Source organism: Bombina bombina, chromosome 4, assembly GCF_027579735.1.
Source record: "Bombina bombina isolate aBomBom1 chromosome 4, aBomBom1.pri, whole genome shotgun sequence".
Taxonomy (NCBI): domain Eukaryota; kingdom Metazoa; phylum Chordata; class Amphibia; order Anura; family Bombinatoridae; genus Bombina; species Bombina bombina.
This window is the reverse complement of record NC_069502.1, coordinates 940,994,394-941,012,301: the sequence shown is the minus strand read 5'-3', so window position 1 is coordinate 941,012,301 and position 17,908 is coordinate 940,994,394. Positions and strand designations below refer to the sequence as shown.

Sequence of the window (17,908 nt, the reverse complement as noted above, 5' to 3'; positions counted from 1 at the left end):
TCATATAAATCTCCATAGCTCTTTCCTTTCTTTCCTTTAAACGGCTCATGTCCGGAAGAATTCTTTGAAGAACGATGATATGGGCTTCCTTCTTCTACAACGTATCTGAAATGGAATTTTAAAGAACATGAACTGTTTGCTCAAAGAAAATCAAAATTGGTTTATTCAATTCGGTTTATTGAATGTTTCAGAAAGGTAACTGCTCCAAATACTTTGGGTAACAGAGGAATCCAGATATAGATGCAAGAGATTTTCATTAGTTATGGGCTTATACGTAGTTTGGGTTTTCTAACAGAAATCCATTTTGTCTAGATGTCCATGCAACACACGGTGCACATTTACACTGTATATGCGTTTTTCATTGGTTTGTGGAAAAAATACAATACATAATACAAAGAAAGAAAAATGTGCAGAAAAATCCTAAGTGATCATAAACATAACAATATTTGTAATATGCAAGAGGCAAAATACAAGTATAGTACAAATGAGTAAATAGTAATTTAGTTATATTGTGATGTAATGAATAATAGATAAACGAATCACATCTCTCACCATGTCAGCACAGATCCAGACCTCAAAAGCCTCGTCAAACTGTATCAGTATAAGGGACTCCTTTTAATAACTAAAACACATGGGGTCTAGCTTTTTACAAACACAAATTTAAGTTTAAAAGGGATAGGAAACCCAAACATGTTCTTTTGGGATTCAGACAGAACATACAATTTTAAAACAGTTTCCAATTTACTTCTATTATCAAATTTGCTTTGTTCCTATGATATTTTGTGTTGAAGAAATACTTAGGTAGGCATCTGGCGCACTACATGACAGGAAATAATGCTGCCCTCTAGTGCTCTTGAAAATGGACAACATTCTTGCTAAACTGCTGCCATAAAGTGCCCCAGAATTGGGGATTCTCCTAAGCTTCCTGCATTTCAACAAAAGATACCAAGAGAACAAAGAAATACAATGAAATTAGAAACTTGTTTAAAATTGCATGCTCTATCTGAATCATGAAAGAAAAAAAATTGGGTTTCATATCCCTTTAAATTATCCAGAGGCCACAAAATAGTACAAACTTAATACAACAGCACCAGCTAATGGATACTTTTATAATTACACTTAAAATAAATCACACAGTTGTAAACCATATTATATCATATGTACACTCAATTAAAGGGAAATGAAACCCAAAATGTTCTTTCATGATTCAGACAGAGCATGCAAGTTTAAACAACTTTCTAAATTACTATTATAAAAATGTTCTTTGTTCTCTCTGCTATCTTTTGTTGAAAAGCAGTTATGTAAGCTCAAGAGCGTGCACGTGGCTGGAGCACTATGGCAGCAGTTTTGCAGGAATGTCATCCATTTGCAAGAGTGCTAGATGGCAGAACTATTTCCTGCTATGTAGTGCTCCAGATGTCAGGTATCTCTTTAACAAAGAATATCATGAGAACAAAGCAAATTTGATAATAGAATTACATTGGAAACTTTTTCAAAATGGTCTGTTCTGTCTGAATCACAAAATATTTTTTTTTTGTGTTTCATATCCCTTTAAAGATTAAGAAAGTTAATTAAAATAATCATATCACACTAGTACCCATTACTTTATTACAAGAAAAAGGACAAAACCCCTAAGTATTACGTTTTTAAAGGGTTTATACTGTATTTTTATATCAGTATCTGTGCATATTCTTCTTTATAGTAGTGCCATTTGCATGCAGTTATATGAAACTTGGCGTACACTGTCCCTTTAACTTTTTATCTCTTTAATAGGAGCTCTCTACTCTTAAACACCCCACCACCACCACCACCAACAACATAGGACTTTCATTTGTTGAATGAAACCATAATTGGCTAATTGTGTACTGTGGCTATTCAGGAAAAAATACAGGGGCATCCATGTTCTAACATGAATATTTGACTCCCTGATCTGTCTATTTGCCTCCCCATAAACTACAAAAGAAGAGTTAAATGTTAAATAATCTTTCATTTTGAATTTGAAACATCCAAGACAAGAATAAGTAATTGCACTGGATGTGCCAGTGGTCTCCTGAGTAAGCGGTTTGCATCAGCCAGGTCTTTTATAACCAAGCTATCCTTCAAACTGGGACCACTACTGTATGCGGGCATTGGACAATTCCACAAAGCTATCACATGATGGTTACACACCTGTAAGATACACCAGTATTTTCTAAAAAATGTAATAAACTTGTTGGCATTTTGTATCATTATTGGGTCATAAAAATGAATAGCTTTTTTATTGTTCTTTTCAGTGTTAAGTAGGTTAACGGTATGTTATGCATTCTCCATCATTGTATAGGGTAAGCCCTTCCTACAAAATGAACTTCCATTTGGTCCCATGTTTTCATTTTCAATCATTTTAATTTTGTATGTATACAGCAGTACTTTGCAGAAGAATAAGATTGACATGAAGTGTAATTATAAAAGTGTCCACGTGTTGGTGCTGTTGCATAATCTTCTGCTTTGGCACTATTCTAGCTATTTCCTAGTTTTTGTAACCAACTAAAGACCACTGACTGAGCGACCACAGTGGGCTTGGAATAGGACCCATTGCATTTAATTTAATAACAACATTTGATAATTAGAAACTCTGTGCAACAAGAAAATGCCACAATATATAAAAACTTAGTGGCAATTATGTAAAAATTCCCCATCTAAAAATATGGGGGGAAAAAGAAGGGTATTCATTCCCCTAAATCCATATAAAGAACAAATATTTTTGCTCTACAGATAAAGCATTTTACTTGATGCTCTTTCTCCCTGTAACCCAATGACCTTTGAATATTATGTTGATGTTTAAACCGCTGCACACTAGCTGGCACCATTATAGGAAGTATTTGGCTAGAATAAGAGCTCCACTAAAATGAAATTAAATAGATTTCAAGGCATGTGGTTATAATAAGACGGGTACTCAGTTCCAGTCTAGTGAAACACAAAGGGTTTATAACTGCATATTGTACTATTTATCTAAGTAATTCCATGGCCTGTACCCTCAAGTATGTTAGATGCACGAACATACTTTAACAATATAGCATTGTGCTTTTCATTTTTGAGAATAAGCAAGGTCTTGAATTACAGTACATAAGAAAGGGACAGTGACATGTAGGATGACAGTTGACTTGATTACAAGACCATCAAGGGGCAGGAACACTCAGACTCTTTTATTGCAAAAGGAGACATTTGGAATCTTTACCCTCCAGACAAATAATCCTAAAGGGTTAAATGTGGAAGGCGATCTAATCAAGTTTTGGCAAAAAATAAATAAAGTTAAGCTTTTGCTGACAATCTTACACTGTTTCTATCAGACCCAGAGCACTTGCGCTTCCCCTCCTTTTTGCACAATTTGGCAAGCTTTCTTTTTTATAAATTTAAAAAGGACCACTCAATGCAGTAGAATTGCAGAATAAATAAGTGCAGAATAAAAAGACAATGATTTAACACCTACTCTGAATTTCAAATAAGCAGTAGATTATTTTTTCTGACAAATTAATTTTTTCTCCCATTTTACGGCCCCCTGTATCATGTGACAGACATCAGCCAATCAGAAGGATCTTGTTCCCCAGAAAGTGTGAATATAAAAAGAATGTGCACAATATGATAATGGAAGTAAATTGGAAATGTCTTAAAACTGCATGCTCTTTCTGAATCATAATAGTTTATTTTGACTTGAGCGTCCCTTTAATGTCACAAAGAGAGAGGCTTATGTGAGGTCTTATAATACAACCTCAAATGTCAAGCCATTGTTGAAACAGTTTACCGTGATGGTAAGGGCAATGGCATTTTGCTGAAATGTCATGGCTAAGGCGCACTGGCTGCAGTAAAAATGTCCCTTCTCCCAAAACTGACCTATCTTTTCTGCTGCCTTTCCTTTAAGAATTGGAATTCGATAGGCATAAGATAGCTTTGTATCTTCTTCAAGCTCCCACGGATAGAGCTGGCATTCTCTTACTAATATAAAGCCTTATTATAAGACGCAAAGCTTTCTCACGTGTCTGTGTGGGGGTCACAACTCACTCCAACTACATGGAGAGATTTGGAGCAGACTTCCTTACCAACTTTTTTTAGCGTTAGAGAATTAGATGTGGTTGCCAGCCCATTTAAGGGTACTTCACGCTATTACTAATCACACCGCCAGAGTGTGCCTAGAGAAGTGGTACCAAGTTAGGAATGTCGCTATGGTGGCTCCTCTCACCGGTTTATACCAGTAAAGCCATGCTAAATTGTTGTCAGGATTCACATGCACAGATGGGGTGTGATGCGGTGTGATAGAGGTATGAAACCTTTATGCAGCGCATTCCTTGATGTTGGTCCCCGGGTGATCTCCGGCAGTTAACCCCTACCAGCCTGGGTGCAAAGTTCAAAGTCTACGTATGCTTCAATTAAATTATTGGGAAATTAGGAGAAATCACTTACAAATACTCTTCACTTTCATGCTTTCAGCCTAGCTGTGTGCATCTAAATGAGTGCTGATTATTCTGAGTGTTTGCTATCTTTATGTGATTTCTCCTAGGCTGGTCTAGGGTTAACTGCCTAATAGCAAACACAGCTGCCTGTGAGAGGTGTATTACTAGTAGCTTGGGATGTGTACCCACTTTGGTTTGGGAGTGCCGTCCACTTCTGTGTTTTGTATGTTACAAATAGTTGTGACACCCTTGCGAGTTCTCAGTATGTTTGCTTTGAAACCAGTGTTTACTGGCTGTAGGTTAGGACCCAGGTAAGATGAGACCGTGGAGTGGTTTCTGGGCTTATCACCATTTGGTCAAATGCTGTAACAAACGCTTTACTTTTATACTTAGCCTAGCTGTGTGCAAGGGAGTGCAGACTATTCACACACACACACACACACACACACACACACACACAGACACAGACACACACATACACACAAACACAGACATACACACACAACAAGGTTTCACCACCTAGTTACTATTGCTGTACGTTGAGCATTATTTCTTCTATGTCTGTTTGGTCCTATTAAAAGGACATAAAACTCAAAATGTTTATTTCATGATTCAGATAGAGAATATTATTTTAAACAATTTTCTAATTTACTTCTATCATCAGATTTGCTTTTATTCTCTTGGTAACCTTTCTTGAAAAGCATGCACTATAGGGAGCTAGCTGCTGATTATGGGCTGCACATTTATGTCTGTTTATCATTGGCTCAGCTGTGTTCAGCTAGCTCCCAGTATGGCATAGTTGCTTTTTTCAACAAAGGATACTAAGAGAATGACGCAAGTTTGACAATAGAAGTAAATTGAAAAGTTGTCTAAAATTGTATGGGATCTATCTATCTATCAGGAAAGAAACAAAAATGGGGTTCATGTCCCTTTCATGTTGTATCTACAGAGGTCTACCAAGTCTGAAAGGACCCCTAGCAGGCCAGATTTTCATGATATCTGAACTAGAGCACAGGTGAAATAATCAACTGATTAGTAACCATGGTTACTAACCTGCTCTTACATCAGCTGATTATTTCACCTGTGCTCTAGATCAGATATGAAAATCTTGCTTGTTTGTGGTCCAGAGAACTGGAAATAAGTAACACTGATCTAAACTATAGCTTAATGTAACTTGGTACTTACTACTGCTAGGGACGGAACCTATACCACTGGATTACATTAATGGATTATCTGTAGTATCACAGGTACACTAAAAAAAAATCAGAGATGTCACATGACTATCAAAAATGCATCTCAGGTGTCTCATTGAAAAATAGGTGGGAACCTCTGCTATAACTTGTCATTATACTTTGTTGTTAAATCTGGATTTCTATCAAGCAACTTGTACTGGGTATTATTATCTGAATGATTTAATGCACACTGCATGAAACAACTGAGGGCTAATATCCCAATCTTAAAACCATGAGACGTGTAGACCATGAACATTAAAAAAAAGTAAACCAATTGTAGACTACATGCAGACATACTAAAAACAAAAAATCCAGGATCACTTCCTAGATAGACAGAGCTAAATATATCTACATATTTAAAGGGATAGGAAAGTCAAAATTAAGATAGAGCATGCTATTTTAAGACACTTATAAATTCACTTCTATTCTCAAATGTGCTTCATTCTCTTGGTATCCCTTGTTGAAAAAGAATACGCACAGATCCTAAACTAGTGGGAGCTGCTGCCGATTGGTGCTTGCACACATTTGTCTCTTGTGATTGGCTAACTAGATGTGTTTACGTAGCTGCCAGTAGTGCAATGCTGCTTCTTCAGCAAAGGATAACAAGATAATGAAGCCAATTTGATAATAGAAGTAAACTGGATAGTTGTTTAAAATTATAAGTTCTATCCAAATTATGAAAGACTCCCTTTAAGTTAAAATGGCACTAAATACATTTTATGAACATAGTTTTGAGCACGGGAGGGCAAAAGGTAGATCGCGGTCTATCAGTGGACCTCGAGTGAATTTTGAGGTGACCACCTGGAAGATTTCAAAAGTCTGCATAATAAGAGAAACACTTCTCACACATCTAGATACTGAGTGAAGAGCCTTATCACCGTAGGCTATGAGTCTATGACGGCGGTATGTGTACTTCAGCATGTGCGACAAGGCTGTAGCTGAACTCGCTGCTCCAGCTTTGGTTACTGCCTGTCCCAAACTCTCATACTTTTTGTCTCAAAAGCGGTCAGTCCATAGTACAGACTCTTCATGCGCCAGGCTGAGATACTGCTCGGTATCCCTGGGTTTGGCAGTTCCAGGTCCTGCTCTGTCTGATATTCTGCTGCTACTTTCTAGTTCTGTCCTCTGTTACTTGTCACCAGGCTCTGCTGGGTGAATGGTCTGGTGATGTTTCCCCCCCCCAGGGTCTGTTACTCCCCCTAAGGTTTGTTTACTTACTGTGTACCAGGCTTTGATGCTGCTCTCTGATACTTTCTCTGACACACTAATATTAGATATACTATGCTAGTTTCTGCAGCTTTCTGTCTCCAGAATTTGTTGTCACCAAGTTGTGCAGGTGTTGTTGCTGCTATACCAGTCTCTGGTTGCTGTGTAAGACAGTACCGAGCCTGCCGCTGTCACTGTCCCAACTATTTGCAGTAGTCTTCAGCTAGTAGTCAACGGATGGAGAGCAGCTAACAGGAACTGCCGCTAATCAACCTGACATGGCGTCCAGCCAATAAAATTACTTTGTAGAATGAGTCTGTCTATGATTGGCTGAGAATAGTTCATTGTCATCGTTGTACCTGAGCTGTGGGTTTCCCATGTGTTCCTGGCTTGACTACTCCGCTAGCCCTAGACTCAAGCCATCTTGATTGTGAGACTACGTATTCATACGCAGGCACGGTACACAGATATGGTTGCTTGATAGTTCCAACATGATGTAAAGAGAGAGCTCTCGCAGTAAGTAAAGAGTGCGGCTGATTTTTAAAGCTGTATTACTTATGGCAAAAATTAAAAAAAAATTCAGCCAGCAGGTCCTATTTGTGGCAAAAATACAATTTTCCGCCAGCGACTGGTGTTTTTTTTTTTAGTTAGGTGACCACGTCACTTGTAATAAAATTGGAGGTAGCCCTTGCCTTGCAAAAGTCTGCCCACCCCTGGTATTGAGGATACTCCCACCTCCCCCTAGTCACGGGTTCTGCCGTGCTGAAATCTGGCTTTAACTGCATTCCAATGCCGATATGTTTGCACATGTGCAGCAACTCTCCTTCAGATTCCTGAAGTGTCACCTAGGTTTCAAAATGGTGTAACCCATACTTAGAGGGAGGTGCATCAAGTGTCCCTTTAATTGTCATCTATGCTTGTTCGACTCAGTGACTGGGAAATACAATTGGATGCAAATCACAGGCTGCAATATGACTCGCTTATGAGTTGAAATAATATGTTCTATGTATGATTCCCTATTTTATTACAATTATATATACCCATGCACCCTAGAATCTATTCTAAATGTCTTACCTAGTTTTAGCAATAGCATCCTCTAAGAAATACTGATCCACAGGAAAAGTTCGACCTAAAAAGACAAAAAAAAAACGTAAATAAAAACTAAACATGAACTTAAAGGGACATGAAACACATACATTTTCTTTCATGATTTTAATATCACATGTAGTTTGTAACAACTTTACAATTCACTTCTATTACCTAATTTGCTTTGTTCTCTTACTATGCTTTGTTGAAAAGAATACCTGGGAAGGATCAGGAACTGCAAAGCCCTACTGGGAGCGAGCTTCTAATTGGTGGTTGCACATATGTGCCTCTTGTAATTGGTTCACCGGATGTGTTCAGATAGCTCTCAGTAGTGCATTACTGCTCCTTCAACAAAGAATACCAAGAGGACAACGCAAATTTGATAATAGAAGTTAATTGGACCGTTGTTTAAAATTGAATTCTCTATCTGAATCATAAAAGAAGATTTTTTTGTTTCATGTCCTTTTAATGCATCAATTTTGAAACAGGCGTGGAAGCCCAATCATATTCTGCTCCTGTCCTTTTTTTATAAGCTGGGAATTATACAGCTAATCAGGTGCTGTAAACCTGAGCCATTAAAAGGACAATAAACACCTCTTGCTTTTGAGTATAAAATGGATTGCCCCACAATGCCTAGAGACAGGGGTCAAGTCCTACAAATAAAAGTGTGGGAACTCACAAAGACTTCCTTCCACCCTGCTCACAATTAATATTGTTTTATACACACACACACTGTATTTATATCTATATAATCTATACACTTTGGTAAATGAAAGCAAATTAAATCCAATGAAGGGTTGAATGGTTACCTTTGGACCTGAGAATCCTTCTCTGTCACAGAGTCTCACCCACTTAAGGTGCAATTGTCCTATTTCTGCTGAGGGGAACTAAATAACCCAGAGCAAGCCAACACAGAAATGTAAGCACCATGTGTTCTACACAGTCGCCTAGATTACAAGTCACGTGCTGACTGCAGCGCACGTGCAATATGTTTTCTTTAGGCTCCTTCGAGTGTCTTCAGCCTCGCTAGCCTCACCAGTCCTTATGTTATTAAATACTATTTAACAACATGAGGACTGGTGAGGCTAGCAAGGCTGAAGAAGCTAGAGGGAACTTAAAGAAAAAAACATATCGCAAGTGCGCTGCAGTCAGTGCACGACTTGTAATCTAGGCGAGTGCGGGGTGATCACACAGCAGGACCGCTGACAGGCTTGCATTTAGTGTATTGAATTAAATGTTACTGTCCATTACTAGAGGATCTCACTATCCCTCAAATCAGACTGTGCTGCAGCTCCTCCCACCAGCAGCAGCAGAGTTTACTCAAGCTTTTCTGTTCTCTGTCCAGAGGGAACTTAGTTCCTCCTGCAAAAATAGTACAGGAGCTCCGTTCCCATTCGACTTGACCCCTGCCTAGAGAAAACCTGCTTTTTGGCCTCTCTAGGGAGCGTAGGACAAAGCGCAATCTGTGCACAAAAAGCTAAGCGATGTTTAATGTTCCTTTAAAATAAAAAAGCAGCATTTATAATTAATTCTTTAAAATAATCATTGGTGACAAATTAAAAAAAAAAAAGTAATGCAATTGCACAATTTGGGCCAAATTACGAGTGGAGCACTAACAGTTGCATGCGAACGATATCAGGTTTATTGGGCTGTTTGCATGCGTCAGAAGTAGCACACTTATTTCAAGTTGAAAGTAAACATGCTCGCTCAAGTGAAATTTAATTTAACGTGTGTCGGGTTAGAACGACGTCAGAGCTCTGGTTAACTGTATGCAATATTTATATTTAATAAAAGGGTTTACATATTTATAAATAGATACTCCTACATAGACAGTGTATGTCTTTATATATATATATATATATATATATATATATATATATATATACACACACACATACATATACTGTGTATATTATATATATATATATATAACACAATTTATGCTTACCTGATAAATTTATTTCTCTTGTGGTGTATCCAGTCCACGGATCATCCATTACTTGTGGGATATTCTCATTCCCAACAGGAAGTTGCAAGAGGACACCCACAGCAGAGCTGTAATATAGCTCCTCCCCTAACTGTCATAGCCAGTCATTCGACCGGAAACAAGCCGAGAAAGGAGGAACCATAGGGTGCAGTGGTTACTGTAGTTTAAATTTAAAAATTACCTGCCTTAAAATGACAGGGCGGGCCGTGGACTAGATACACCACAAGAGAAATAAATTTATCAGGTAAGCATAAATTGTGTTTTCTCTTGTAAGGTGTATCCAGTCCATGGATCATCCATTACTTGTGGGATACCAATACCAAAGCTAAAGTACACGGATGAAGGGAGGGACAAGGCAGGTACTTAAATGGAAGGAACCACTGCCTGTAAAACCTTTCTCCCAAATATAGCCTCCGAAGAAGCAAAAGTATCAAATTTGTAAAATTTTGAAAAAGTATGAAGTGAAGACCATGTCGCCGCCTTGCAAATCTGTTCAACAGAAGCCTCATTTTTAAAGGCCCAAGTGGAAAGCCACAGCTCTAGTGGAATGAGCTGTAATCCTTTCAGGAGGCTGCTGTCCAGCAGTCTCATAGGCTAAGCGGATTATGCTTCTTAGCCAAAAAGAAAGAGAGGTTGCCGAAGCCTTTTGACCTCTCCTCTGTCCAGAGTAGACAACAAACAAAGCAGATGTTTGACGAAAATCTTTAGTAGCTTGTAAGTAAAACTTTAAAGCACGGACCACGTCCAGATTGTGTAATAGACGTTCCTTCTTCGAAGAAGGATTAGGACACAAGGATGGAACAACAATCTCTTGATTGATATTCTTGTTATATACCACCTTAGGTAAGAACCCAGGTTTGGTACGCAGGACTACCTTATCCGTATGAAAAATCAGATAAGGAGAATCACATTATAAGGCAGATAGCTCAGAGACTCTACGAGCCGAGGAAATAGCTACCAAAAACAGAACTTTCCAAGATAAAAGTTTGATATCTATGGAATGAAGAGGTTCAAACGTAACTCCTTGAAGAACCTTAAGAACCAAATTTAAGCTCCATGGTGGAGCAACAGGTTTAAACACAGGCTTGATTCTAACTAAAGCCTGACAAAATGCCTGAACGTCTGGAACATCTGCCAGACGCTTGTGCAAAAGAATAGACAGAGCAGAAATCTGTCCCTTTAAGGAACTAGCTGACAATCCTTTTTCCAAACCTTCTTGGAGAAAAGATAATATCCTGGGAATCCTGACCTTACTCCATGAGTAACCCTTGGATTCACACCAATAAAGATATTTACGCCATATCCTATGTTAAATTTTCCTGGTGACAGGCTTTCGTGCCTGTATTAAGGTATTAATAACTGACTCAGAGAAGCCACGCTTTGATAAAATCAAGTGTTCAATCTCCAGGCAGTCAGCCTCAGAGAAATTAGATTTGGATGGTTGAAAGGACCCTGAAGTAGAAGGTCCTGTCTCAGAGGCAGAGACCATGGTGGAAAGGATGACATGTCCACTAGATCTGCATACCAGGTCCTGCGTGGCCACGCAGGTGCTATCAGAATCACCGATGCTCTCTCCTGCTTGATCTTGGCAATCAGTCGAGGGAGCAGAGGAAACGGTGGAAACACATAAGCCAGGTTGAAAGACCAGGGCGCTGCTAGAGCATCTATCAGTGTCGCCTTGGGATCCCTGGACCTGGATCCGTAACACGGAAGCTTGGCGTTCTGGCGAGATGCCATGAGATCCAGTTCTGGTTTGCCCCAACGATGAATCAGTTGTGTAAAAACCTCTGGATGGAGTTCCCACTCTCCCGAATGAAAAGTCTGACGACTCAGAAAATCCGCCTCCCAGTTCTCTACACCTGGGATATGGATAGCTGATAGGTGGCAAGAGTGAATCTCTGCCCAGCGAATTATTTTTGAAACTTCTAACATCGCTAGGGAACTTCTTGTTCCCCCTTGATGGTTGATGTAAGCTACAGTCGTGTTGTTGTCCGACTGAAATCTGATGTACCTCAGAGTTGCTAACTGAGGCCAAGCCTGAAGAGCATTGAATATCGCTCTTAGTTCCAGAATATTTATTGGAAGGAGAGACTCCTCCTGAGTCCACGATCCCTGAGCCTTCAGGTAATTCCAGACTGCACCCCAACCTAGAAGGCTGGCATCTGTTGTTACAATTGTCCAATCTGGCCTGCGAAAGGTCATACCTTTGGACAGATGGACCCGAGATAGCTACCAGAGAAGAGAATCCCTGGTCTCTTGGTCCAGATTCAGTTGAGGGGACAAATCTGTGTAATCCCCGTTCCACTGACTGAGCATGCATAGTTGCAGCGGTCTGAGATGTAAGCGTGCAAACGGCACTATGTCCATTGCCGCTACCATTAAGCCGATTACTTCCATACACTGAGCCACCGAAGGGCGCGGAATGGAATGAAGAACCCGGCAGGAATTTAAAAGCTTTTTTAACCTGGACTCCGTCAGGTAAATTTTCATTTCTACAGAATCTATCAGAGTCCCTAGAAAGTAAACTCTTGTGAGTGGGGATAGAGAACTCTTTTCCTCGTTCACTTTCCACCCATGCAACCTCAGAAATGCCAGTACTACGTCCGTATGAGACTTGGCAATTTGGAAGTTTGACGCCTGTATCAGGATGTCGTCTAAATAAGGGGCTACTGCTATGCCCCGCGGCCTTAGGACCGCCAGAAGCGACCCTAGAACCTTTGTAAAGATTCTTGGGGCTGTAGCTAATCCAAAGGGAAGAGCTACAAACTGGTAATGCCCGTCTAGAAAGGCAAACCTGAGAAACCGATGATGATCTTTGTGTATCGGAATGTGAAGATAAGCATCCTTAAGATCCACTGTAGTCATATATTGACCCTCCTGGATCATTGGTAGGATGGTACGAATAGTTTCCATCTTGAATGATGGAACTTTGAGGAATTTGTTTAAGATCTTTAGATCCAAAATTGGTCTGAAGGTTCCCTCTTTTTTGGGAACCACAGACATATTTGAGTAAAAACCCTGTCCCTGTTCCTCCTTTGGAACTGGATGGATCACTCCCATAACTAGGAGGTCTCGTACACAGTGTAAGAATGCCTCTCTCTTTATCTGGTTTGCAGATAATTGTGAAAGGTGAAATCTCCCTTTTGGGGGGGAAGCTTTGAAGTCCAGGAGATATCCCTGGGATATAATTTCCAACGCCCAGGGATCCTGAACATCTCTTGCCCACACCTGGGTGAAGAGTGAAAGTCTGCCCCCTACTAGATCCGTTACCGGATAGGGGGCCGTTCCTTCATGCTGTCTTAGAGGCAGCAGCAGGATTTTTGGCCTGCTTACTTTTTTTCCAGGTCTGGATTGGTCTCCAGATCGTCTTGGATTGAGCAAAAGTTCCCTCTTGTTTAGCATTAGAGGAAGTTGATGCCGCACCTGCCTTGAAGTTTCGAAAGGCACGAAAATTAGACTGTTTGGCCCTAGATTTGGACCTGTCCTGAGGAAGGGCATGACCTTTTCCTCCAGTGATATCAGCAATAATCTCCTTCAAACCAGGCCCGAATAGGGTCTGCCCCTTGAAGGGAATGTTAAGTAGCTTAGATTTTGAAGTCACGTCAGCTGACCATGATCTAAGCCATAGCGCTCTGCGCGCCTGTATAGCAAAACCAGAATTCTTAGCCGTTAGTTTAGTCAAATGAACAATGGCATCAGAATAAAAGAATTGGCTAGCTTAAGTGCTCTAAGTTTGCCAAGTATGTCATCCAATGGAGTCGCTACCTGTAAAGCCTCTTCCAGAGACTCAAACCAGTACGCCGCAGCAGCAGTGACAGGGGCAATGCATGCAAGGGGCTGTAGGATAAAACCTTGTTGAATAAATATTTTCTTAAGGTAACCTCTAATTTTTTATCCATTGGATCTAAAAAAAAAAAAAAAAAAGCACAACTGTCCTTGACAGGGATAGTAGTACGCTTTACTAGAGTAGAAACTGCTCCCTCCACCTTAGGGACTGTCTGCCATAAGTCCCGTGTGGTGGCATCTATTGGAAACATTTTTCTAAAAATAGGAGGGGAAGAGAACGGCACACCTGGTCTATCCCATTCCTTATTAATAATTTCTGTAAACCTTTTAGGTATTTGGAAAAACATCAGTACACACCGGCACTGCAAAGTATTTATCCAGTCTACACAATTTCTCTGGCACTGCAATGGTATCACAGTCATTCAGAGCAGCTAAAACCTCCCTAAGCAACACGCGGAGGTGTTCAAGCTTAAATTTAAATGTAGAAATATTAGAATCAGGTATCTTTCCTGAGTCATTAACATCACCCACTGACTGAAGCTCTCTTTCCTCAGCTTCTGCATATTGTGAGGCAGTATCAGACATGGTTCTTAAAGCGTCAGTATGCTCTGCATTTTGTCTCACCCCAGAGCTATCTCGCTTACCTTTAAGTTCAGGTAGTCTGGCTAATACCGCTGACAGTGTATTATCCATGACTGCCGCCATGTCTTGTAAAGTAAACGCTATGGGCGCCCTAGATGTACTTGGCACCATTTGAGCGTGAGTCCCTTAAGCGGGAGTCAAAGGGTCTGACACGTGGGGAAAGTTAGTCGGCATAACTTCCCCCTCGTCAGATTCCTCTGGTGATAACATTTTTTAAAGACAGAAAATGATATTTATTGCATAAAATGAAATCAGTACATTTGGTACACATTCTAAGAGGGGGTTCCACCATGGCTTTTAAACATAATAAACAAGGAGTTTCTTCTATGTCAGACATGTTTATACAGACTAGCAATGAGACTAGCAAGCTTGGAAAACACTTTAAATCAAGTTAACAAGCAAATATAAAAACATAATTTATGCTTACCTGATAAATTCCTTTCTTCTGTTGTGTGATCAGTCCACGGGTCATCATTACTTCTGGGATATAACTCCTCCCCAACAGGAAATGCAAGAGGATTCACCCAGCAGAGCTGCATATAGCTCCTCCCCTCTACGTCACTCCCAGTCATTCGACCAAGAATCAACGAGAAAGGAGAAACCAAGGGTGAAGTGGTGACTGGAGTATAATTTAAAAGATATTTACCTGCCTTAAAAAACAGGGCGGGCTGTGGACTGATCACACAACAGAAGAAAGGAATTTATCAGGTAAGCATAAATTATGTTTTCTTCTGTTATGTGTGATCAGTCCACGGGTCATCATTACTTCTGGGATACCAATACCAAAGCAAAAGTACACGGATGACGGGAGGGATAGGCAGGCTCATTATACAGAAGGAACCACTGCCTGAAGAACCTTTCTCCCAAAAATAGCCTCCGAAGAAGCAAAAGTGTCAAATTTGTAAAATTTGGAAAAAGTATGAAGCGAAGACCAAGTTGCAGCCTTGCAAATCTGTTCAACAGAGGCCTCATTCTTAAAGGCCCAAGTGGAAGCCACAGCTCTAGTAGAATGAGCTGTAATTCTTTCAGGAGGCTGCTGTCCAGCAGTCTCATAGGCTAAACGAATTATGCTACGAAGCCAGAAGGAGAGAGAGGTAGCCGAAGCCTTATGACCTCTCCTCTGACCAGAGTACACGACAAACAGGGAAGACGTTTGTCGAAAATCCTTAGTTGCCTGCAAGTAGAACTTGAGGGCACGAACTACATCCAGATTGTGTAGAAGACGTTCCTTCTTTGAAGAAGGATTCGGGCACAGGGAAGGCACCACGATCTCTTGATTGATGTTCCTGTTAGTGACTACCTTAGGTAAGAACCCAGGTTTTGTACGCAGAACTACCTTATCTGAATGAAAAATCAAATAAGGAGAATCACAATGTAAAGCTGATAACTCAGAGACTCTCCGAGCCGAAGAAATAGCCATTAAAAATAACACTTTCCAAGATAACAACTTTATATCAATGGAATGAAGGGGTTCAAACGGAACTCCTTGTAGAACGTTAAGAACAAGGTTTAAACTCCATGGCGGAGCAACAGTTTTAAACACAGGCTTGATCCTAGCTAAAGCCTGACAAAAGGCCTGGACGTCTGGATTTTCTGACAGACGCCTGTGTAACAAGATGGACAGAGCTGAGATCTGTCCCTTTAATGAGCTAGCCGATAAACCCTTTTCTAAACCTTCTTGTAGAAAGGACAATATCCTAGGAATCCTAACCTTACTCCAGGAGTAACCTTTGGATTCGCACCAGTATAGGTATTTACGCCATATCTTATGGTAAATCCTTCTGGTAACAGGCTTCCTAGCCTGTATCAGGGTATCAATAACCGACTCAGAAAAACCACGTTTTGATAAAATCAAGCGTTCAATTTCCAAGCAGTCAGCTTCAGAGAAGTTAGATTTTGATGTTTGAATGGACCCTGTATCAGAAGGTCCTGTCTTAGAGGTAGAGACCAAGGCGGACAGGATGACATGTCTACTAGATCTGCATACCAAGTCCTGCGTGGCCATGCAGGCGCTATTAGAATCACTGATGCTCTCTCCTGTTTGATTTTGGCAATCAATCGAGGAAGCAGCGGGAAGGGTGGAAACACATAAGCCATCCCGAAGTTCCAAGGTGCTGTCAAAGCATCTATCAGAACCGCTCCCGGATCCCTGGATCTGGACCCGTAGCGAGGAAGTTTGGCGTTCTGGCGAGACGCCATGAGATCTATCTCTGGTTTGCCCCAACGTCGAAGTATTTGGGCAAAGACCTCCGGATGAAGTTCCCACTCCCCCGGATGAAAAGTCTGGCGACTCAAGAAATCCGCCTCCCAGTTCTCCACTCCCGGGATGTGGATTGCTGACAGGTGGCAAGAGTGAGACTCTGCCCAGCGAATTATCTTTGATACTTCCATCATTGCTAGGGAGCTTCTTGTCCCTCCTTGATGGTTGATGTAAGCTACAGTCGTGATGTTGTCCGACTGAAACCTGATGAACCCCCGAGTTTTTAACTGGGGCCAAGCCAGAAGGGCATGGAGAACTGCTCTCAATTCCAGAATGTTTATTGGCAGGAGACTTTCCTCCTGATTCCATTGTCCCTGAGCCTTCAGAGAATTCCAGACAGCGCCCCAACCTAGTAGGCTGGCGTCTGTTGTTACAATTGTCCAGTCCGGCCTGCTGAATGGCATCCCCCTGGACAGATGTGGCCGAGAAAGCCACCATAGAAGAGAGTTTCTGGTCTCTTGATCCAGATTCAGAGTAGGGGACAAGTCTGAGTAATCCCCATTCCACTGACTCAGCATGCACAATTGCAGCGGTCTGAGATGTAGACGTGCAAAGGGTACTATGTCCATTGCTGCTACCATTAAGCCGATCACCTCCATGCATTGAGCTACTGACGGGAGTTGAATGGAATGAAGGACACGGCATGCATTTAGAAGCTTTGTTAATCTGTCTTCTGTCAGATAAATCTTCATTTCTACAGAATCTATAAGAGTCCCCAAGAATGGAACTCTTGTGAGAGGAAAGAGAGAACTCTTCTTTTCGTTCACTTTCCATCCATGCGACCTTAGAAATGCCAGAACTAACTCTGTATGAGACTTGGCAGTTTGAAAGCTTGAAGCTTGTATCAGAATGTCGTCTAGGTACGGAGCTACCGAAATTCCTCGCGGTGTCAGTACCGCCAGAAGGGCACCCAGAACCTTTGTGAAGATTCTTGGAGCCGTAGCCAATCCGAATGGAAGAGCTACAAACTGGTAATGCCTGTCTAAGAAGGCAAACCTTAGATACCGGTAATGATCTTTGTGAATCGGTATGTGAAGGTAAGCATCCTTTAAATCCACTGTGGTCATGTACTGACCCTTTTGGATCATGGGTAAGATTGTCCGAATAGTTTCCATTTTGAACGATGGAACTCTTAGGAATTTGTTTAGGATCTTTAAATCCAAGATTGGCCTGAAAGTTCCCTCTTTTTTGGGAACCACAAACAGGTTTGAGTAAAACCCTTGTCCTTGTTCCGACCGCGGAACCGGATGGATCACTCCCATTAATAACAGATCTTGTACACAGC

The 17,908-nt window shown here is 40.8% G+C and overlaps 1 protein-coding gene across 1 annotated transcript in view; it reads right to left on the bottom strand.

The window, feature by feature from the left end:
• The window catches only part of DHX57 (DExH-box helicase 57), a 170,851-nt gene that overhangs the window by 95,574 nt on the left and 57,369 nt on the right, over positions 1-17,908 (bottom strand). The window contains exons 11-12 of the mRNA XM_053711925.1: positions 7,937-7,991; positions 1-105 (exon numbers count right to left, since the gene is read on the bottom strand). The exon at positions 1-105 is cut by the window's left edge and continues 113 nt beyond it. Of these exons, the coding sequence (XP_053567900.1) occupies positions 1-105; positions 7,937-7,991 (160 nt within the window). The remainder of the gene's footprint in view (positions 106-7,936; positions 7,992-17,908) is intronic.